This window comes from Rhinolophus ferrumequinum, chromosome 11, assembly GCF_004115265.2.
Source record: "Rhinolophus ferrumequinum isolate MPI-CBG mRhiFer1 chromosome 11, mRhiFer1_v1.p, whole genome shotgun sequence".
Taxonomy (NCBI): domain Eukaryota; kingdom Metazoa; phylum Chordata; class Mammalia; order Chiroptera; family Rhinolophidae; genus Rhinolophus; species Rhinolophus ferrumequinum.
This window is the reverse complement of record NC_046294.1, coordinates 11,660,222-11,683,117: the sequence shown is the minus strand read 5'-3', so window position 1 is coordinate 11,683,117 and position 22,896 is coordinate 11,660,222. Positions and strand designations below refer to the sequence as shown.

The following is a 22,896-nucleotide window of genomic DNA, read 5'->3' as shown; positions in this document are numbered from 1 at the left end:
GACTTGAAAGAAACGCGCCCACTCTATGGAGTGACAATGTCTTCCCGACTCCCAAAGCCCTGCGCTGACACTCCCAAGACGTCACATGGTATATTTGGACGTTAGAGAAAATAAGCCTTTTCTTTAAAAATGAACCAGCTTCTTTTAAAATTAACTAGGAAAATACAGCAGCCCAAGCAAGATTTTCTATTTCACTGCAAGACGCAAAGACGCTGAAATTAATTCAAGCTCTAGCTCCTGCTCTGGCTTACATTTGGGGGATCAGTGAGCGTGGAAGTAACAAGGAGGAACAGAAAAAAGTCAAAGCAGAGAAAGAGAGAGAAAGAGAGAGAGAGAGAGAGAGAGAGAGAGAGAGAGAGAGAGAGAGAGAGAGAGAATGTAAATCTATAGGAGCAGCCTGGAAAGGCGCAGCTCACGGGCTGTCTGTGCATCCAGCACTGACTGGAGCTCGGGACTCGGAACAGGTCTCAGGGCTCTGTCCCCCTTGGCTTGTTACGTCTCTCCGGGCTGTCAGGGCCCCCAGCCCATACCCACATCCATGACTACAGAAGGCACTGCCTCTAGGAATGCCAGTCTGATGGAAACTGTTGGGACAGGATGTTAGAACTTTCTCTGAACTGTTCCCTTCCCGTTTTATTTGGTTTGCATTCCAGCAGGGAGCAGAGGCGCATGCTATTCGGGTCACTCTCGTGCCTCCCTCTGATGAGGACGAGGAGGACAAATGTGTAACACCAGAGAAAGGAGTGAGTACCGTAAGGTCTGACGGCCTGCCCGGCATCTTCAGTCCTTCTCTCGTTACTCCTCTTCATCCTGCATCCTTTTTTAATTTATTGATTCGCTTAACAAATATTCGTGGTACACGAGGCTTTGTGCCAGAGGCTGGGGTTCAGAGAGCAGAGATTCAGCACCTTCCCTCCAGGAGCTCATTGTCTAGCTGGGGAGACAGACAGACGAACCCAAGATTTCTGGAGTGAGGGAACGGGGGCCAGCACAGCACATTCAGAGGCATGGAGCCTGCTGGGGGGCAAGAACACTCAGGAACCTGCTGGAGCAGACGAGGCACGGGGAACGGCAACACTTGAGGCTGGAGTAGCTGCCTAAGTGAAGGCGTTTGGATTTCAGCCCATATCAGTCAATCACGTCCTATTGATTCTACCCCTTAATATCTCTCCTACCCATCCTTGGCCACTACCCGATTCAGACACTCAACATCTCTCACCCGGATATCGCCATTCTGCTGTAAGAGTTGCTTTCCATGATTCTCCTTTGATAAAGGACTTTGGTTTCTGACATGCCAAGCAAACAAACAAATGAAACAGAACATTAACTTTTTGTCCTTGCAAAATCTGGGCTCGTGCAAATCAAAATGACTGTTTTTTCCAGCTATGTTCTTTAATAAGGTTTTAAGAGCTTGGTTTAGAAGACGAAACATAAATGCAAACATTTTCTCTTTTATTTCAACTGGGGAGAAAAATACGAATCATCTTGTGGCAATGCCAAAAAAAAAAAAAAGCACAGGTATTGGGCCAATTACTGAGTTTACAGGGCTTTCTGAGCTTCAGTCTCCTCATCTATAAAATTGGAATCATGTTGTTGTATGGATTAAAGATAATATAAGAAAATCACCCAATTAGTATATTAATTTTTTTTTACTCTATTTTTCTTTTTTTTATTATTTATTTATTTTTTTATTTTTTTAATTTATTGGGGTGACAATTGTTAGTAAAATTACATAGATTTCAGGTGTGCAATTCTGTATCACATGATCTATAAATTACATTGTGTGTTCACCACCCAGAGTCAGTTCTCCTTCCATCACCATATATTTGATCCCCTTACCCTCATCTCCCACCCCCCAACCCCCTTACCCTCTGGTAACCACTAAATTACGTTCCCCAGATTAATTTTCAAACCCTGTGGCCATCTTGTGGTTACTGATTGTTTTCTAATCCCCTCACCTTCCCCCTTACCCCCACCCCACCCTAGTATATTAATTAATAAATAGCAGTTATTATTGTTCACAAAAAGTATTTAATTATTGAAAAACAAAGGAAATCATGAAGTCATATTGGAGGAGGCTTGCAAAGTGCTCCTAACCTAAAAAAGAAATAAATGAGAAGGAAAAAAAATCACCGTGTACTGGATAAGCTCAGTCATCTGCATCCGAAGTCCCACTGCAGGGAACTGATTTCTGGGTAGCACCCAAATGCACATCAATGTCACCAGGGTGACCTCCCCACTCGACTAGGCTTGTCCAAAGCAATGGGCCTGTTTGTCTGTACTGTGACGTGTGGGAAGGAGGCCATTTGTGAACCAGAGAGGGCAGACAGGGAGGGGAGAGCATCTGACCACTGGGCCCTTCAGGGTAGCTCCTGGTGTGCTCAGAGCGGTTCTGACAAGGCTGGGGAGCCTCTACACAGCCCTCAGTGAAGACGAGGCCTCCTTGCTTTGGGAAGAACTTTCTCTAACCAAGGGTGAATTCCAAAAGGGCTCCCAAAAAGTACTGGGGAGAGGGGGCTGCTCCAGCCAGTCAGGTCAACGAGCTCAGCCCTGGTGGGTGCTAGAGTCAGCAGATGTTGCAACCAGCTCAGCCTCCCTTTCTGCATGAGGAAGAGCTGGGTTCCAAACCAGCCACGGGGCACTCCCAGGCCAGTCCCTGTGACAGAAATGGGATGACAGGCCATACGAGCCTCCTGCTGTCCACTGCCCTCTGAGCACTGAGTCCATGTTCATCAAGCCACTGTTATTGGTAACTTGACTTCTTACATAGACTTCGCTAGAAGGAAGGGTGCTGGGTGCATTGACTGACAACTTCTGAATCTCCAAAGCTAAGGACCAGGCTGAGGAAGGCTGGCAAGACCAAGGCATACCCCACCCCTGAGAGGAATAATAACAACTATCAATGGGACCTACTAGTCATTGAGCGCTGACCAACTATCAGGCACCATTCTGAGTGCTTTGTGCTGATTCTCTCACCGAATCTCATGACAATTCTGTGGGGATAGGTGTTGCTATTAGCATCCGTTATCTGGGCCAACTGAGGCCCAGAGGGATTAAGCAATTCCCCCAAGATCACAGAGGTAGTAAGTAGCGGGGCTGGGATATAAACCTGAATGTTCTTAACTAATACACGACCCAGCCTCCCTAAGGGCTCCTCCCCCCAAGCGCCAGACAGAGCACTGAGCTCTGGAATTGGGTTAGTATGGGTAGCAATTATTAGCAATAGGAATGGGGGTGGGTATCCCTTTCAGAGATGTCATTGATTAAAACAAGAGAGGAGCATGGCCTCTCATTCAGCCACGGGTCTGTGTCTCCCAGCCCTATTCTTCTAACCACCCACAGCTACCCACATGCACTTTCATGAAAAGTGGAAATGGGTCCAAGAGGAGAAGACAGGATTCCTGAGTGAAAAAAAACAAGACATTTTAGATGCCCAGCAACCCCAAAATACAAAGAAGGAAATAGCGAGGGCCAGTGGAACGCTCCACTTTTGTTGTGAGGAAAGGCAAAGGGAAGCAGGACAACACTGAAACATCTTCCATGGTGCAGAAGCGGGTGGGGGGGGGGCACTGTCGGGGATTAACTGGGAGGAGGGGGGAAACTGGGGAGAAGGCGGAATCTCCATTTGCCAGGAGAGCACACACATGACTGAAAACCCAGCATTTCCTCTACGCTGCCTCCCTGCCTCCGCCAGAATAAGGGTGTGGTGAAACTGGAGAAGATCCCCTCAGGATCTGCAGACAGAACACGGGACCCAGAAGCAGGCCTGGGTCTGGAGCACCTAGCTGGGCAATCCCGAGCATCTTTCCTTTGGGGATTTGCTGTGATGCTGGGCCTCCAGGCAGAGATGAAGGAGCAGCGATCTGTGGTGGGAGGCAGCACCCTACCCCACCCTACACAGAGGGAGGACGAAAAGGCCTCCGTGGTGATTCCGCTGTGGGAGTTTCTGCTTAGAAGCTGAAGTGGCCTGACAGAGACTCAGAAACCACGGAAGTTCTCAAGCTGATGGGTTCTTATAGATTATACAGGCAGCTCTCCTCCTAGGATGCAAAACCACAGGACGGGCTGTGACCAGTCTCAAGAAAAGAGCCCTAGTCTGCAAAGAGCTTTCAGCCCTCTGAGCCTTAAAGCAAACACAGACTCAGCTTTCACTGCCATTGAGACAAAATTGCTTCTGGTGATACAGCAAGACTCACATGTGTCCCCTTCTAGAATTCTCCTCAATGAAAACATCATCTGGGGTATTCATAATGACAGTAATAATGACAACCACTTACTGAGTGTAGCATGGGTCAGGTATTGTGCTAAGAGCTGTATATATTATAGAGAATCATTTCACCTTTACGGCCACCCCATAAGGTGGCTATTGTCATTATACCCACTTTAAAGGTGAGGAAGGAGAGAGAGAAAGCAAATTGGCCCAGTCACACAGCTGGTAGGTGGGAAGAGATAGACTTCCAGCCAACGAAGGCAGACTCCAGAGCCCGTGTTTTAGCCACACTTCCACGCTGTATGTCCCTCTTCCTGTGCCCATGCCATCCTCCTCCAGGAAGCCTTCTTTGATCCTCCCCACCCCCACACAGAAGTCCTCTTGTAAAGGTGAAATTTGGAGAATCAATAACACAGTTAGACTTACCTAGCTTGCAGTTTGATTCACCTCATAGCTCACTATCTAGCCACGTGTAGCTACACCTAGCTAGTTTAGTTAGATCTCCCAATATTCAGCTGTTTTCTCTGTTTCTCCCCTCACTGATTAACTTAAAAACTCTGTTTTGTTCCCTTTCTCAAGGCTACCCATAGCTCATTAATCCATTTAATTAGCAGAATCCTAACCTGCAGAGAACAATTTCTTAATCCTCAGGCACCCGGACACCAGAATCCAATTTGCAACTCCCTGGCAGTTTTACTGGTGACGCATAAAGCCCTAGGCTGAGTCCGAGAGTCCAGAGTCTGGAGATAACATTATCTTAAAACAGACCAGACCCTAGGAAGCGATGTCAGCCCTGGGACCTGCCTGACCGACTCCCCCTCTCCTTTGTTGTTCTTGTGTACCTACAAACCTTCTGACTGGTCTAGGAATGGGGAGATGGCCTTTGGACAGGAGTCCGCCACCCTCCCAGAGTGCTGGCATTCTGAATAAACCTGCTTTTCTTTCTACCAACCTGGTCCCTCGATTTCTAACTTTTTAAAGCAGCAGGCAGCCAGACCTTAGCATGGTATCACTCTCTCTGTCCTCTTTGGTCTCACAGCATAGCTTTCCATACCATACGTTGGGCATCTCTCTTATACTACCATGATGGTGTTTCCTCCCCAGCTTCCCCGTGAGAGCTCAGCTGTTGTGATTAGGGAAATGACCTACAGCAAACAAACTCACAAGAGACTGATTGATAAACCTGAAATGCAATTTCTTAATTTACACTGAGAAATGAAACCACCCAGCAGACAGGAATCCTGAGGTTGACTGGCCAGCACAATCTCTTTCAGGAAGGATTGACTTTGGGGAAAGGAAATCAATACCAGGAGGTTCTTTGTTCAGTACAAAGTCAGAGTCAAGGCAATTGATGGATTGACACTTAGGTGAATCCTGACACTCCTGTGTGAAGCCTCCTACCTGCCAAGAGGCCGAAATAGCCAAAGCAGGGAGACATATGGGTGTCCTCTTCTCTGGATAACGCCCGCTTTTTCTGGATCCTATGAAGATCCTTTCTGGCTGCATGTATCATGATGGTGGCTGGCTTTTTAGTTTGCTTGTTTGTTTAGATTAATTTCTGCATATTTGATAGACCTGAAAGGCAATTTCCCATTGGGATCCACTGAAGAAGAATCAGTATGTAGTAGCTGGACTGCCCTGGGCAGAGCCTTCACCTCCATTTATCATTTCATCTTCACACTGCCTTGCTATCGTGCGGGAGACCCTACTCGCTGCGCCATTTGTCATGCAGGGCGGCATACGGAGTCTCTGGTCCTGCTCCCCACATAAGAACACAGGACACGGTGACGCCAAAAAGGAACACCCACGGAGCCATAGGTAGGGGAGTCATACCACTATAGTCTCACTGGAGGCTGGATTCACACGACATGCGACCTGCTGTCCGCTTTTCTGCCAACCGATGGACTCCCCATTTGCTAGCTGCAATCCGCCTCTCTGCAATCCGCAATCCACACTCTGCCGCTTGCTTGCTCAGTCACCATCTTCTTGCTAGCCCCCATTTTTCTGCTAGCGTAGCCACGGCAGTTATATTAGTGGCCAATGGCTCACTGGTTACAGCTGACGGCCAACTAGCCACAGCTGATGGCCATCCAATGACAGTTGGTGGCCATTTACTACCCGAGTGAGCACCTTTCCACGTGAGGCCGAGGGCCTGGAAACTGTACTCCTGGTTCTGTCCCCACACTTGCGGTGGACGGATGGCAGATGGTGAAAACGTGGAAGCCAGACTGCCTGGGTTTGAATCCCAGTAGGTCGTTTCCTGATCTCGAAATTGAAGATAATACTAGCACCCACCTCATCATTTGTCAAGAGAATTCAATGAGTTAATATGCATAAAGTGCTTAGAACAGTGTCTGGCATCTGGTGAGCTCTCAATACTTGTTAGTGATGATTAATAATTCATTTATAGATGAAAAAACTGAAGCCCAGGGAGATGAAAAGTCAACAAAGATCATACAGCCAGAAAGTGGTGAAGATATAATTCCAAATCAAACTGGCTTCCTTCAAGTGCCATGGTCTTTCCTCAAACCAGCTTCTTATCTGTTATCCTTCGCAAAAACCCCGAGGAGAGCTTGTTTAAAAATGCAGATCTGCACCCACCCGATGGGTAAAAAAAAAAAAAATTTATGAGTTTCAGGTGGGTAAAATTTTAAAGGATGGAAATAACTAGGTCTAAGGATGCAGAACAACTGGAGGGAGTAAGTAGGAATAGCCACTTTGGAAATGTGTTTGGCAGTTTTGAATTCAGTTAAACAAACACCTACAGTACTAACCAGGTTCAACCAGGGGAGCAGAGCCACTGTTTGTATGGATCTGGCAGGGGACTGAGCTGGTTCAACAGTCTCACAAGGCGGCAGCTGTCTTTGCTTCCCAACTTCCTCAGCTCAGGCAGTTAGGAGTGAAAGTGAATGGAACTTACGGAGATCAAGAATAGGCCGGTTCGCTGAAGCTGAACAATAATGATATGCCAACTATAATATTATATATATATATATATATATATATATATATATATATATGTATGTATACACTTACAAGAGGCGGAGTACAGCATTGGGAGTGGAGACAGTGGAAATGGGATGGCTCGGTGCGATGTCAGAGAGATAGTGGATGGGGGGAGCGGGGTCCACAGTGTGAGGGATATAAATGATAAACGTCTAAGTATTACTTTGTCTTGTGCACCTGAAACTAATAAATAAATAAAAAAGAATAGGCCGGTTTGAACCAGAGTGGGGGAGGGGGAGGCGGAAGAAGGGTGGGGGGAAAAGAACAGGCTGGACCCCACAAGCCTCCCTGGAACCCCACCAGGATAAACTGAATCCTTGAAACACATGTCAGTTTTTCTTGCCTCTGTCACTGACGATGGGAGTGTTTTGCAGAAGCCAGGATCTTTTACCACCGCGTTGAACAAACACACACTTGTCTGGGGAGGGGGTGCGGGCAGGAGAAGCCAAAGGAGGAACCAGCTGCTTCTTGCCAATATCGTGAGGCAGATTAGCCACAAGGTATCTGAGTCACAAAAATGGCTGCTGCTTCTCTTCTGCCCTCGAGCCCCACGTGGCCCACCCTAATCAGAAACACTCGAGAAAGGGAATGCAGCCTAGCCAAGCTGGCACATTCCTACAAAGCCACCACACCTACACTACGATCACGCCATTCCACCCTAGGGATTTTCCCCAGAGAAATGAGTGTGTCTATTCACCAAAAGACATCTACAGGCATGAAGAGCCTTTGGGGTGCCTTAGAAGTATGTACAACTTGATCTGGATGGTAGTTACACAGCTTTATTCATATGTAAAAATTCACCGGACTATACACTTAAGGTTCGTGCCCTTTACTATATGTATGTTATACCTTCATTTAAAATGAAATGCAGGTTCCTGGGCTCCACCCTCACACATATCTGATGATTTTGACACAGTTCAGGAACCATGCTGGGGAAAACTCTGGCCTGAGCCCCATTTCTTCTTGAATGTGCTCGCCATTCTACATAGTCAGTCATTCCTGAATTCACCCTAAAAGCAACGTTTTCAAGGAGAAAGAACATCCAACTTTAATCTTACTTCTCTGAGACTTGAAAAAGCCAATGCCTGTTCCAAAAGTGACCCTGAACGTGGGATTTAGACAAAGCTCCATCGTAGTAACGGTGTCAGAAGGTAGGTTAACAATCTCTGAAATTGAATCGCTCTAGGTTTTTAGATGCCAATGAGCTCACTGGTTTCCCACTTTCACGGATCATTCCTTTGGGAACTGCTAGGAGTTGGCACTGCTCTGTTTTCATAATACTTTCCTACATCCCAAACACCACTCAGCCGCCCTCTCCTGGTGTGAACAGACCAAGCGCAGCCGCCCTGTCTTGAGAGGCTGAGTCTTTTAGGCACTAGAGGCTCTGCAAGAAAGCTCTTGAAGGTCATCGTAAGAGTCCTGGACACAAATGGCCTGAGTGTCTGCACAGCTTGAAATGACCATAATTCCCTTTCTCCCATTTAGAACGCGGACGTACCTGTAGAGGAGAGGACGGCACCAACGTGCACTCAAGTTCCTGTCGCTCTGTAGCCCTTCTCAGCCTGTTTCCATCCCTCATAGCTGAACAGGGGCTGTGGGGTGCTGCTTCCTGGGGGAGGAAAAGGAAGAGAGAGAACACTCACTCATATTTACACTATTCTCTACAATTTGCCACACACAGCACTTCCCCAGACGCTCCCTGAGCACCTGCCCCACCAGCCAGGAGGGATACAGACAGAGCCCTTGGGGAACGGTTAGGTTTCAGAGTCTCCAGGAAGAAGCTGATATCTGCCTGTTTGTAACTGCAGAGATGCTATCAGCTGTTGATCAGCCCACACCTGATAGGTATCTCGGCTCAGACTAAGTGGCTAGGCTCAGGCCCATCTCCTGAGCAGGGCAGAGAGGCAGGGGTGGGGCGGTGACACCCAGATTCCATTTTGCAATTGGAGGCCTGAGGCTTCTGGAAGAGCAGACCAGGCTGAGTGTACTTTCTGTGCAGTCTTACAAGTCAGCCACAGAACCTCCTTTCCATCTGTCCAAGCCAGGCAGCCAGGGCAGCCACAGGGCCTGCACTGAGCGGGAAAGGACGCCGCCTGTACTCTTGCCTCCCTCACCTGTCTTCTCCAGCCCTCGCTGCCCTCCGTCCACTGTGGCTGCTGGGGCTACTTGTAACTGACCTGCCTCATCCTACAACTTGAGCACTGCAGAGTCGGGGCTCATTATAGTTTTCCCCAGAGGGTCAGCCTTTAAGCCATATTAAGGTGCGAAGGAGAGACCTGGAGACAAATCTGAAAACAAAGAGGTCCAAAGCAAGTGATGGGATTGGAGGAATGCTGACAAAAGGGGCTCCAAGAAGCAGGGCTGGTGTCTGGAAAGGGCCACGGGAGGGAACTGACCCCGCTGAGCTCCGTGCAGGGCTTGGTCGACACCTGGTCATGCTGACGGATTGGGAACACTCAGGATCTGGGACGTCGCCAGGTTCCCTGTGATTGGAGACTGGGAGGGCCCAGAGCTGTGAAGGATCTAGGGCAGGTTACAAGACTCTGGAGTGAAAATGATCATCAAGGCGTTGGGATTAAGGCTGCCTCCCACCTGGAGGGAGTGCCTGGGAGGCTGGAAACTAATCCTGAGGCAAGACTGGCGTTGCTTGGGGCCACTCATGGGAGCACTGGCTTAACAAACACTTTTGAGACAGAAGCAAAGTCTGGGCTACTTTTGACCTAGTCCTGAGTCACTTGTCCTGAGGCATCAAGACAGGAAACTTCAAGGAAATGGCAAGAACAAAAATGCCTTGGGACTTTTCCTAAAGAGTGCAATACAGTAAGAACAGAACCCTTCCCCTCTCAGCCAGGACAGGAGACAGCTGGCGGGAAGGGGCAGTGAGCACCAGCAGGAGGCGCACGCACAGGACACCCTGGCCCGCGTATCTGGGAGGGCTTTGCCCTGAAGGGGTTCGGAACAGGCCTCCTCACGTTGTGCCCACTTTGACACGTGGATTATTCTGAGCTGAAGGCAATGGAGACCCTGTGGGCTCATGAGAAACTTTCACCTCTCCCTTAAAGACTTTAAATGGGAGGCCTTGCCCATAATAAGAGTTATCGCCAGAAATAACTTTTTATGACCTACCTGTGGGACAGGGCACACTTCTAATTGCTGGACATCTGCTCTTCTTGTCGTCCTGCAGGGACCTTCCTCCCCTCGGAAGCCCTGGGTTCTTTACCTCGTCCTTGGCTCAAAATGCCATAAATACCTCATTTTAACTTTCTGTCTCTGAACCTCGCATGTATGTGGGGTTCCCATATGTATGTATGTAATTAAATTTGGTAATTTTCTCTTGTTTGTCTGTCTCATGTTAACTTAATTATTAGAGCAGCCAGAAGAACCTAGAAGGGTAGAGAAAAATGTCTTCTTTCCCCACAGTCCCCACTAAGTCTACAGAATGGAGGCTTAGGAGTCAAAGGTCGTTATGATCTTTGTCCCAGGCCAGGGTGGCCCGCCCTTCACTCACAAGCCTCCCTTGGGCTCTGAGACACTCTCCCTGTGTGTCCTTGAATACATCCCTCCTCCTCTGAGCTCCTCCTAAGCTGGAAAAGAGGAATGCAATTGCACTGAGCTCCCTCCAGGGGCTGAGAGCATTGAGTGAGATTTGGAAACCCTCGCTCTGAACCTGCGCCATCCTCACACCCTCCACCACCATCATCATCACCGTCACCATCATCATGGGAGGCAGGCCCAGGAGCACTGGCACTGAATGAGGGCCTCTGGCTGGGAGCAGCTTGGGTCTGAGACACTGGGGCTCACAGAGGGCCGGGAAGCAGCTGAGGCGGGGAGAGCCACTTGTTACCACTGAGATGCGCTGCGTGGGCCCAGCACCTCATGGTTCCCTGGGCATCAGTGCTGAGCTCCCATGGCCCCAGGAGGAGCTGTTATTCTCCCTTTATTAAAGAGATCCGAACCCTTGGAACGGCTGCGGTGCTGCTGGGCCCCGTCTCCTCACTGCTCTGCAGGAGAGACCACCGGGCTCCATGCCCAGCCACCTCCTGCATGAAGCCCCCTGCTCGGTCCCTCACTGCCGCACCCCCAGCCAACTCCTACTCACCCTTCAGAGCCTGATTCAAATGTCGCTTTTTGAAGGACGCTGTGCCCGATCCCCAGGACTGGTGCACGTTCTCTCACTGCAGCCCGTACTCTTTCATCATAGGATTCACCCCTGCTTATAACTACATATTTCTGTCTGGGATTACCTGATGTCTGAGTTTTTCCCCGACACTATCACACACATGTAAACACTCACAGGCACACAGTGGGCACAGGATTTATTCAACCCCATTTACTGAGTGACGGCTGGGTGTCAGGGACTGCTCTGAGGGCTACAGATATATCCCTGAAAAAGAGACAAAACTCCCTGTTCTCATAGAGTCTGCATTCTAGTAGGAAGGGACGGACAATAACCAATAAACCTGATCAATAAATAACTTACAGAGTATGTTGGAAGGTCATGAGTGCTATGGAATAAAAGATCAGCAGAGCGGGGTGTGGGAAGACGTGACTGTAGGTGGAAACGCAAGGTGCAGGGTTAAACAGGGAGGCCAGAGGCCTCGCCGGAAAGGAAGACACGAGCAAGACCTTGAAGGAAGCAAGCACTGGGCAGACAGCTGCCAGTCACTGCTAAACTTTCAGCCCCTGGCCCCATGCTTGGCCCCGGTAGTCATTTACTAAATCAGTAAAGAGATCAATGAATCTCTTGATTCATTGGATGAATGAATGGATGATCTTCCTGTAGCTATGTTTACTATCCAGCTGAGACACTGTTACCTGGACCTAGGGGGCCGTGACGGTTGCTGTGGTTGGCCCCTCTTCCTGCACATCTGTTCTCCCCCCCCACTGTTCAGCAGTACAGAATGTGGCTCAGGGTGTGATCCCACCTGCAGGGCTGCCCTGAGGAGTCCACGATAAGCATGGAGGTATCCTGCTCCTTGCCAGACTCTGATTCAGGAACTCCCACTTAAGTCAGTCAGTGTTTATCGTCCTCCAGGGGACGATTATTTGTCTCAGGTGGGGTTTGATCTAAGACTTTTGTCCCATGACTGGGGAGACTTGCTTTTTCCTCCTGAACATGGACACGGAGGCATGCTTCAGCCAGTGTGGGTGGGGGGTTCTATCACTTGCACCCCAAAGTACTGTAACTGAGGAGGGCATTCCTTCTACTCCCACAGGTTTGATCTCCCACAGTCAACCTTTTTTCCCTTTTTGCCAGGGTCGTAGAGGGGTCTCCCCACTGTCCTGTCCCATCTCTATGTACCATCCAGTACCAGCTTCTTCACTTTCAAGACCACCTGTGAGGAATATATTATCCCCATCTTACAAACAGGGCAATAAAGTCCTAGAGAGGTGACGTAACTCAGGCTCAGCGAAGCTAATGAAATAAACCTGCCTCGGAAGCCATCACCAGGTGCTGATGGGAGAAGGGAGAGGGTAAAATCTTTCACTAAGACAAGATCAAGAGAGAGGGTCCCCAGGTCCTGCACATGCTGTGGAATCTGGCATCTCGACTCCCCTCACCTGGATCCACCAGCAGCCTGGGTAGTCCCCATTTCTTAGGTGGGTCTTGCCTGAGGCAGGACATTTCTCTTTTTTTAATTTTAAATTTTAAATTATTAAAGAGATAATACATGCACAGTGTTTTTAAAAAATAAAAAATAAAAACAGTACAAAAGGTTACAGAGTAAAAAAATAAGTCTCCTTTGATCTGGGGCAGAGCCTGGGGTGGCTGTGTGGGCAAGGAAGTAGGGAGAGCTGTATTACTCACATCCCCAAAGCCCTAGAATTACTCTGAGACCTCAGTACAGTGTGCTGGCTGGATAAACACTCCAGCAAAACCAGCCCCCACCCCCCCACTGCCATCTCAATCAGAGTCCTTCCAATACAAAATTCTGGGCAGCTACTGTTACCTGTTTTGTTTATGTCCTTTCAGAAACAGTCTATGCGTGTATCAGTATATGTGTATATTTCATCCCACAGGGTTTTGACACAAATAGTAATATACTACTACATTGTTCTGCATCTTGCTTTGTCAACTTAGTATCTTTGATGTTGTTCCACATAAGAAGGTACAGACCTTCTTCATTCTTTTTAAGGGCTGTTTATGGCTGTACTAAACTTTATATAACTAATCCCCTACTGATGATATTTAGGTTGTGTCTACTATATCATACGCTGCTACGAGCAAGGCTGCATCAACTATAAATCCATAGATGTCTTTCTGTACAAGAGCAACTGCAGAATAATTTCCTAAAAAAGCGAATTTGGGGGTCAGTGAGCACGTGCATTTTAAATTTAATAGCTGTTGTCAAATTGTCTTTCAAAGTGGTAGTACCAGTTAAGACCCTCACCCATAATGAATGAGTGCCTCTTTTCCCCACTCCCTGGAGAGGTAAGAAATTCATAGCCCACTTTGCAGGGCACGGAGTCGGGCGCTATTGGCCTGTTATAGATCCCTCATCATTTATAAGGCCAAGGACCCGAGCAGTAGGATGAAGAGCTCTGGGGTCAAACAGGACGAGACTTGAATCCGGACTCTGTTACTTACTCACCGTAGGACTTGAGTAAATGCCTTAACCCCTGTCATTTAAACGTCAGTTTCCTGACATATAAAGGAGAAATTAAAAATCATATCCATGGAGTGGCCGGTTAGCTCAGTTGATTAGAGCGCGGTGCTCTTAACAACAAGGTTGCTGGTTCGATCCTCACATAGGCCCCTGTGAGCTGCACCCTCCACAGCTAGATTGAAACAACTACTTGACTTGGAGCGGATGGGTCCTGGAAAAACACACTTAAAATAAATAAAAGTTAAAAAAAAAAAGTCAAGGTCATGAAAAACTAATTAAAAAAAATCATATCCATTTCACATGGTCACTATAAGGAATCAATCAAAGTTTTAGTTATGCAAGATGAGTAAATTCTAGAGATCTGCCGTACATTGTTGTGCCAATAGATAATAATTCTGCACTGCACCCTTAAAAATCTGTTGGGCAGATGACTGAATTGGTTAGAGCAGGAGCTCTCAACAACAAAGTTGCAGGTTCAATTTATGCATGGGATGGTGGGCTGAGCCCCCTGCAACTAAAGATTGACAATGGCGACTGGACTTGGAGCTAAGCTGTGCCCTCTACAGCTAGAATGAAGGACAATGACTTGGAGCCGATGGGCCCTGGAGAAACACACTGTTCCCCAATATTCCCCAATAAAAAATTAAAAAAATAAAAAAGAATTTCTTCCTTAAAAAAAAGAAATCTGTCTAGAAGGTAGATCTCATGTTACGTGTCCTTACAACAATAAAATAAAATAAAATGTCTAATGTATATACTTTGGCCCAGAAATGTGCCAATAGATGGGGAAAAGCCAATAGAGATAATGTATATATAAAGCTTCCAGTATAATGCCTGGCACACAACAGGAGGTTAATAAATAGAAATTAATTATTGTAATGGGCAGCTTTCTGAATCTGAGTGTCCTCTTTGTACATTAATGGCTTTGATCCAGAGAGGGCATCTGCCTGGGAACATTTCAGACCTCAGGAATGGCTGTACCTGAACCGGCAGGGGGTGTGAAGGAAGTAAGACCAGAATGGGAGGGTAGGACAGAAGATAGTCCCGTTTTTCCCAAAAAGGGGTGTACAAGATGATCTTAGGTGACTAATTTATACTACTGATGTTTTTCATTTTATTGTACTTTCAAAAATATAATGAACACATTTAACAGATGATTCCAAGGGAGATTCTTGCTTAGGATAATACTAGAATAAGCATTCAAATATTCAAAAAATAAGTTGATTTAAATGTAAAGATTAAGTAAATCATAGTGCATGATGTATAAGCCACAGTTATTCCCCCAAATCATGATGGTGATACATTAATGACTGAAATACTTTAGACAGTGACATACATATAGAGCTCATCTGTCATGGAAATCAGATTGTAGCAACATTAATGAGGAAGCTTCTTAAATAAAAAGAAAACACTCATCATTCTCTTAACTTTAAGCAATTGTCCTCTTTGCATATTCTCCTCCAGACTTTGTCAACATGAATACTTGCTCTTTGTGGTGGCAATCACGGTGTTCATGCAAATTTCGTATTCTGCTTTTTCTCAACAAACGTGATGTTATGTACTTGCCTCTGCATGTTCTTCATTATTCTCATTTTTGTGGCGGCACAATATTGCACTGACTAGATTAGCCATAGTTTTCTTAACCATCTCATTGCCTGGAGAACTGTAGAACAATAATGCCAGTGGCACACCTGGAGCTTTTTTCGTCTCTTGAATTATGTTCTTACGATGAATTCTGAGAAATGAGGTTAATGGGTCAAAAAGTAATATTTCCAAAGCTCTTGTTACACTTTCCTAGACTGTTTTCCAGAGTTTTTGCACACTGCTTCCACACACGTAAGGAGCACAGTCTTCATCCAACCTTGCCAGAGCTGTGTGATGGTGTTTGTAAATTCTGCTAATTCAGTAAGTATGGAATGCTATCTCGATACTGCTTTCATTTCTAATAGGTAGGACTATTTCTAAATATTTGTTGACTCTCTGCTTATCCCTTTGGGCAAAATAGTCATCCACGTCTTTCGCCTGGTTATCTGTTGAAGTCGTGAGGTTTTTCTTATCAGTTTGAGTGAGTGCTTTAGAGTCACAGATATTAATCACTGGCCAGCCAGATTTAGCCATTGGAGGCTTCTGAGCATGAGAATGCATGACCAAAATTACACCTTGGGAAGATTAATTTTGAGATTAATTGAGGAAAATGGGCTGAGAGACACAGAAATCTGTCAGTAGGCTACTGTGATTGTGCAGTGGTAATGAGGATGGGCAGGAGGGTCCATGTCCCCGGAACGAGAGCGTGAGACCCTCCACCTGGCCTCCCACCAAGCCTCTTACACATGTACTCACTCTCCTTTGCAAATTCAGTGGCTTCAGCCCATAGACCCCAAGGGGAAAAGGATTGTTCTGTCCTGTCTATTCACTATCTAAATGACAAAAGTGCTGCCCATAGAGGGTCAAGCAGCAGGGAGTTGCCCATTAGCCACCCCTTCCTCACCTGGTGTCTCCAAGGAGGTGGGAGAGGGGTTGGAGAATTAGTGCAACAGGGAAGGGGGAGTCATTCACCCTGTGGGAAACGAAGAAACTTTCTTCTAATCTTCAAATTTCTTCCGGCTGGTCTAATAATTACATGACATGAGACAGATTAACAAGAGAAAACAATGAAATTTAATTACATATACTTGAGAACCCACATACTTGAGAGTCAGAGACCCCACATACATGAGAGGTTCCTAGATAGAAAGGGAAAATGAGGTATTTATGGCATTCTGAGCTAAGGATGAGAGAAGGCACCTTGGGGCTTCGGGGGGCAGAGGGGAGGGCAGGAAGAAGGTCACTGCAGGATAAGAGCAGATATTCAACAATTAGTCATTTGTCCTGCCCTATAGATAGGTCAGAAAGGTTATCTCTAGTAATCTCTAATTATGAGCAATTTAAATTCTTCTAGGTAGTTAAGGGGAATGGGGGCAGAAGTTTCTCTTGAGCCCACAGGTTCTCAGTTGCTTTTGGCTCCAATCATCTGCATACCACAAAGGCACATCTTGGGGTGACTTGCTCTGAACCTCTACAACCAATAAAATGGTCCCCAGACTAATAGAGTCTAAGGCAATCCATTTACTAGGCACCCCCAAGCAGGCTTCCCAATACTTCCCCACACCCACCCTCTCTCCCAGACTTTCCCATCTACTGGACATCAACGTGACCACAGTACCTTGTTTGATTAGCACCTTCCTGACTAGACCCTGGGTCCACTAGGTGAGTAACATTTGCCAAGTGCTTACTCTGGGCCAAGCCTAGGCCAACTGCACGAAATAAACAAAGTTAAAGAAAACATGGACCCTGCACTCAGCAAATTTACAGTACAGTGAGGAAACGAGGCTCTCTTTCACTGAGAAGGGAACTCCAGCAGATACAATGTGACCCAATTTTCTAATAGACCTCAAGGGAGCCAACATTCTAACTTTTGGTCAAGACTGTCATGGAGCTTCATAAAAGAAGGAAATATTCACATGGCTCTGGATTCAGAGCCTGGCTCTACAGCTCCCTGGCCACGTCACCTTTGATGAGGTCATTTGTAGGGCTGGAGTACAAATGAAGGAGCTGTAACCATAGGCTGGGAGGTGTTTCCTCTACCTACCAGTCATAAGGTACCTCTTGCCTCCTACCACAATTAGTCATTCGTCCTGCCCTATAGATAGGTCAGAAAGGACCTATTTCGCTCTTTTGCTATTTCGCTCAAAGGACCAGCATTGCTCTTTTGTATTCTTCAACGGAACCTGATATTGGAAAGCTAGGTTCAGTTTTAGAATGGTCTGACTCCTTGGAGTTCTATACAGAAATATAGCCTACGCCTTTTCTCTTTCCAAACATGGCTCCATTCCAAACAGCAAGGGGTCTCGTGTACCTAAATGGGAATATCCCACCCACGTGTCCAAGCTTCAGTCACACCCTCTCCAAACAGCTGCCCCTCAGCCACCCTTTGGCCAGGAGGTGCACACACTGGCCAAAAGGTAAACGGGAGAGGACGCCCACACAGGCCCTGGAAATAGACTTGGACTATTTGAGCAAGAGAATTCCGTGTCCTGGATCTCTCAAAGTGTCATCTAGAAGGGGAATGCAGGCTCCCAGAGGGCACATCCCCTGGTCTTAGGGACTTTTCACCCCATGGAGGGACCCTGGCTGGAGGACGACCACCCCCTCATAGCAAAACCCTCTAAAGTATGGGACCCAGGCGAAGATCCTTCTTGTCTAGATCTCAGAGCAGTATTACCTCTCTGAGTTTATTGCTCCATCCGTAAAAAGGGGGTTTTAATAGACCTTCCCCCATAGAGGTGCTCTGAATGTTAAATGAGTCAATACAAGCAAGTTCATAACATGAGGTAAGCGGTTAATAAATGCGAGTTATTTTTGTAAAGAATCTAAATGGACAGAGACTCTACAAACTAAGCTGGGAAGGAGAAAACATCTTCTGACAGCCTTGCTCTTTCAACTAATCTAGTTTGGGTTTTCTCCCCTACTTTAGAAAGTACCTGGAGAGGAGCCATGTCCCCATGAAGCCGAGCAAAGTAGGACATGGAGCTCACTGAGAGAAAGGTTCTGGTGACAAGTGTAGGGCCAGCCTCTTTCCCCTGCCTCCAAGTATTCAGTCACTGACAGGCTCAAGGGCAAGCCTGGTGGCCAATGGCAGGGCTGAGGAGCCCAGAGTCGGGTCTGGGGGAGCCCTAGAAATTCTGATCTTTCCCTGGGACCCTCATCACACCCTCATCAGAGTTGCGAAGGTGGGGGCACCAGGGGATCTAGCTGAGACGCTCCATTTTTGGTAGCTTCCAATTCCAGAGCCACAGAGAAACAAGGATGGCACAAAGTCATGCCTTTATGAGACTTTTAAGAGAGTCAAATCCAAGGTGTTCCTTTCAGTGACGGGGAACCGGAGCCCAGAGAGGAGAGAGGTCTATCCCTGGTTACACAGCCATTCGGAGGCAGCATCCAGGCTAGAACTCAAGACTTCTAATTCAGTGGGGGATTGTTGTCATCACGCTGGGCAGCCCTGGTCTGTGCCAGGGGAAGGTGGAGACGTGGAGGCCAGCAGAGGGGTCAGACACATGCAGGGTAGAAAGTTATAACTAAGAACTGACTCCCAGATTCAGCTCTGCCACTCACGACGTATGAGACCTCAGGTCATAAGTGTGCTTTCTGGCCCTGGACTCCACCATCTATTTCTGCAGGTGTTGTTAAGCTAACGGAGGGAATCAGTAACATTATTAGTGTTTATTGAGCACAGGGTCAGCTACTCTTTCATGCTTTACCTCATTTAATCCTCAAACAACCCTATGGGCTGGGAACTAGTATTGCCTGCATTCCATTTTTGGGATGAGAAAACCGGGGCTTAGAAAAGTTAAACACCTTGACTAAGGTCATCTAGCTAGTGAGCAGCAGAGCCGGACCATGACCCTGAAAAGCCTGCGCTCTTGACCATTGAGCAACCCCACGTGGTACACGAACTGCCAGGTGTCCTATACATGAGGTTGCCAAATAGGGGGAGAAGAGGCGTTCTGCGGACTCACTACATGGGGTCCCCCAGAAGGAAGAGGAGCTCCGGGTGTCACGTGGAGAGAAGGGGTGCTTTAAGAAGTGGGAACTTATAGAGTAAGTCGATACTCCTCCACTGTATGCCAAATCATGCTTCTTCAACATGACTTCCTTTCCAAAGCCCATGGTTCTTCACAGAGTGGGTCCTCCCCCTTCTCGGGGGAATCTATCCCATCCGCCCGCCCATTTCTGGAGATCCTTGGCTTTCCGTGGGGCTGCAGATCCACGTATAGCCACCAGAGGGCGGGCCAGCTCTGTGGCCAAATACTAAGGACTCAGTACCCGGTCCCCGCCCCCTCCCCGCCCCCCGGTCAGCCCCACCAAGTGTCCAGGCAGAGATGGACCTAGATGCCCTATCGCACAGCCCTCGGTGACACTTGGCCATCAACTTACTCCCTCAGATCGCAAAACGTCTAACTGCAGAAGTTCAACTCGTGTTCACACATGCCCTCTAGTTCTACTGGGATAAAAGATCTTAAGAATTACCACCAAAAGAGTAATGACAACAGCTACCACCACAGACACGGGTCAGAACTTCATTTTACTAAGCCCTTTCTCATACCTTGAGTGGCTGGAGATTTACCAGAGTCTTATGCGTGAGTGGCATATTCCCACTGTACAGATGAAGAAACTGAGAAATAACTTACTTAAGGTCACCTAGAGAACTCTGAGTTCCAAACTCCAGGGAGAGCTCTTTCCAATTCCCCACCTGTCTGGAGGTAGGGGTGGGAGTGGGGGGACTTCAAAAGTGGTCAGGGAGAGGAACAAGGGGTCAGAATGATCTACAGGGAAGACCAAATGCGTTGTGGTATTTCCTGTAAACTGAGACCAGCCATCCACCCAGCCACCATTCATCCGTCCCAGAGTGTTCATGGAGCACCTGCTGGAGACACAAAGATGGATGAGAGGAGTCTCCTGTCCTCAAAAAGCTGGCAATCTAGTGTGGGGAACGTGGTGAATCCGCAGGTAATTACAGGAAAACGACGCCTGTATAATAGGGTAGGAGTAGAGGGGTTCGTGACCGTATGGGATACACCCAAGTTGGGGGAGTCCTCTGGGGCTCCCAGGCCTGAAGAAGAGGCTTGAAGCCCAGGATTGTTGGCAGAGGCACCCCCTTCCCTGAAGCTCACCCCGGGATGGGGGCTCCCCTCCTAGCTTCGGGTGCCCGCCTGCATTGGGGGCTCGGGGTTCCCCCACCCCTCTCATAGGAGCGCGGGCCGGGGGAGCTGATGACAGCACACCTGAGTCAGTCCGCCGCCCACCCGCCCCTCAGCGTCTGTCTCCGCATCTTGTGATATTTCGCTACCCGGGAGCCAGCCCCACTGCGCTCCGGAGGCAGCTCGGCAAACAAACCCAGCGACAGATTGTGCCGCGGCTCATTCCGGGGAAGGACGCCAAATCCCACCCTGCTACCCTCAAAACTCCCTCCCCGCCACCCCCTCCAGGCCCTCCTTCCAGGCGGGGGCCCTCAGCAGAGTGGGTCCACGGAAACACAGAGGCCTATTCCTGCCTTCTAGAGATGGGAAGGGAATCGGAGCCCCCGAGACGTCCCTTTCTGCTTCTACCTCACCCGATCACGACAAGGGCAGGAAAGGAAATTTAGGGGCTGAGAGGGCATGGGAGCCAGGGAAGGGCAGACGATGTCACCACCAGGGGGCGCCCGAGCGTCAAGGTGCAAGCGGGCCAAGAGCCTGCTAATAGCGCAGAAAGGAAGATAACCGCAGAGAGACACGAGACACAGATGGAGAGATAGCGAGGCAGGGAGCCACAGGACAGAAGGGAAGCGACAGAGACACAGAGAGACAATGAGAGAGACAGAGAAGATAGTGACAGAAAGAGACAGATGCATAAAGGGAGGAAATGACAAGGAGGAAGGGAGGGAGCAGAGATGGAGAGCATAAAATATGAATAAGAGTGGGGGAAGAAATAGAATGAGAACAAGGGAAGAATGAGACTATGGATGGAGAAGAGAATGAATGGGAAAATTACACCAGCATTTATACGGCGCCTACTGTATGCCGGGAGCTGCGTCGGACTCGGGCACAGACTAGAGAGGAGGAGCCAGAGAAAGGCGGCGCTGCAAGGGGTTCCTTTTTTTAGCTTTGAAGACCCACCACCCTGGCTCCCGCGCTTCGGCGGGCGGGGCCGGGCTGCGCGCAGATGGTCCCGGCACACCAGCTGTACGCACGGTTTCGGCAGCACAGCTCGGCCAGCGCCTCTGGGCCAAGGTCCCCGAAGCAGATCCCCCGAGGGCCCCGCGCCTATGCCGCGCCGGGGCAGCCTCCGGACGCTCTGGACTGGGTCCAGGGTGATCCGCATCGCCACCTTTATCAGAGGACGGTTAGGTCACAGGTCGACTGGTATCCCAACCCCCCAAGACCGCTAAGAAGGATGCGAGGGGCCCTGATGAGGCCAGAATGCACTCCTCTTTAAAAGGAAGTAGAAGGGGGCCGCCAGTTAGCTCAGTTGGTTAGAGGGCGGAGCTCTTAACAACAAGGTTGCCGGGTGGATCCCCACATGGGCCAGTGTGAGCTGCGCCCTCTCCCTCTACAACTAGATTGAAACAACTACTTGACTTGGAGCAGATGGGTCCTGGAAAAACTTAAATAAATAAAAGTTGTGTTTTTTGGTGTGTTTTTTTTTAAAGGAAATAGAAGCAGCTCACGTGCAGCCATCGTTACCATCCCCATCCTTGAGTCTTCTATCCCCCCCGCGGAAGATGAGACATCCTCTTTAGGACACATCACACATACACATAAAAACGCGCCCACTCACATGCTACCAAACTTGCACCCGCTCGCAAATGAATCAAGGGGCATACACGTACCCGGACACAAGTACCCTGGCCACCCATCCCCAGGTTGGCTCCACCAAACTCTCACACAGCCTCACATTTCCCACCAGCGCAAACACGCACGCGGGCAGGCACTCAGCGGCCTCAACCATTCGCACACTCACGTGCCCCTCCTCCCTGCATCCCCGGGTGTATAAAAGATATCGTGCAAACAGTCAAGAGTCACACCTGCACAAGCGTCCTTGAGCGCGCGTGCACGCTTCTATGCACTCCATCTTGCACACACAAACTCTTGCATATACTACTATTCTTATACAGTCGCATACTGTCAGGGCTTGGGGTCTAGGAAAGGAAAGGAAAGCGGAATCTTGGCGTTCTCCCAGGGGAGAGAAATATTGGAGACCTGGACTTCGGCGCCCGGGACACTGCGAGGAGGGGGAGGTGACCCGAGAGCCCATCTCCTGCGGGAAAGTTGGGAGGGGGGACCTGGACACGTCTGCGGGTTCCTTTACACTACTTCACCCCCTCTGGAAGGGATTTCTCTAGAAGCGTGGCGCCGCGAAGGCGATAGAACACAGTCCTCGGGGTTCCCCAAGGAGGAGTGGGGGCCAGAATGGAGGGGGCTAAAGAGCCGCTCCCGCCTCCTGGTGGCCGGGAAAGGGTTAAGTCGGCAAGCTTGGAAGCGAGGGCGGAGCCAG

General features: G+C 48.6%; 1 protein-coding gene across 1 annotated transcript in view; it reads right to left on the bottom strand.

The window, feature by feature from the left end:
• The window catches only part of SLC43A3 (solute carrier family 43 member 3), a 48,289-nt gene extending 26,566 nt beyond the window's left edge, over positions 1-21,723 (bottom strand). The window contains 1 exon segment of the mRNA XM_033121416.1: positions 21,519-21,723. Within this exon segment, the coding sequence (XP_032977307.1) occupies positions 21,519-21,723 (205 nt within the window).
• Between the last annotated feature and the right edge of the window lie 1,173 nt (positions 21,724-22,896).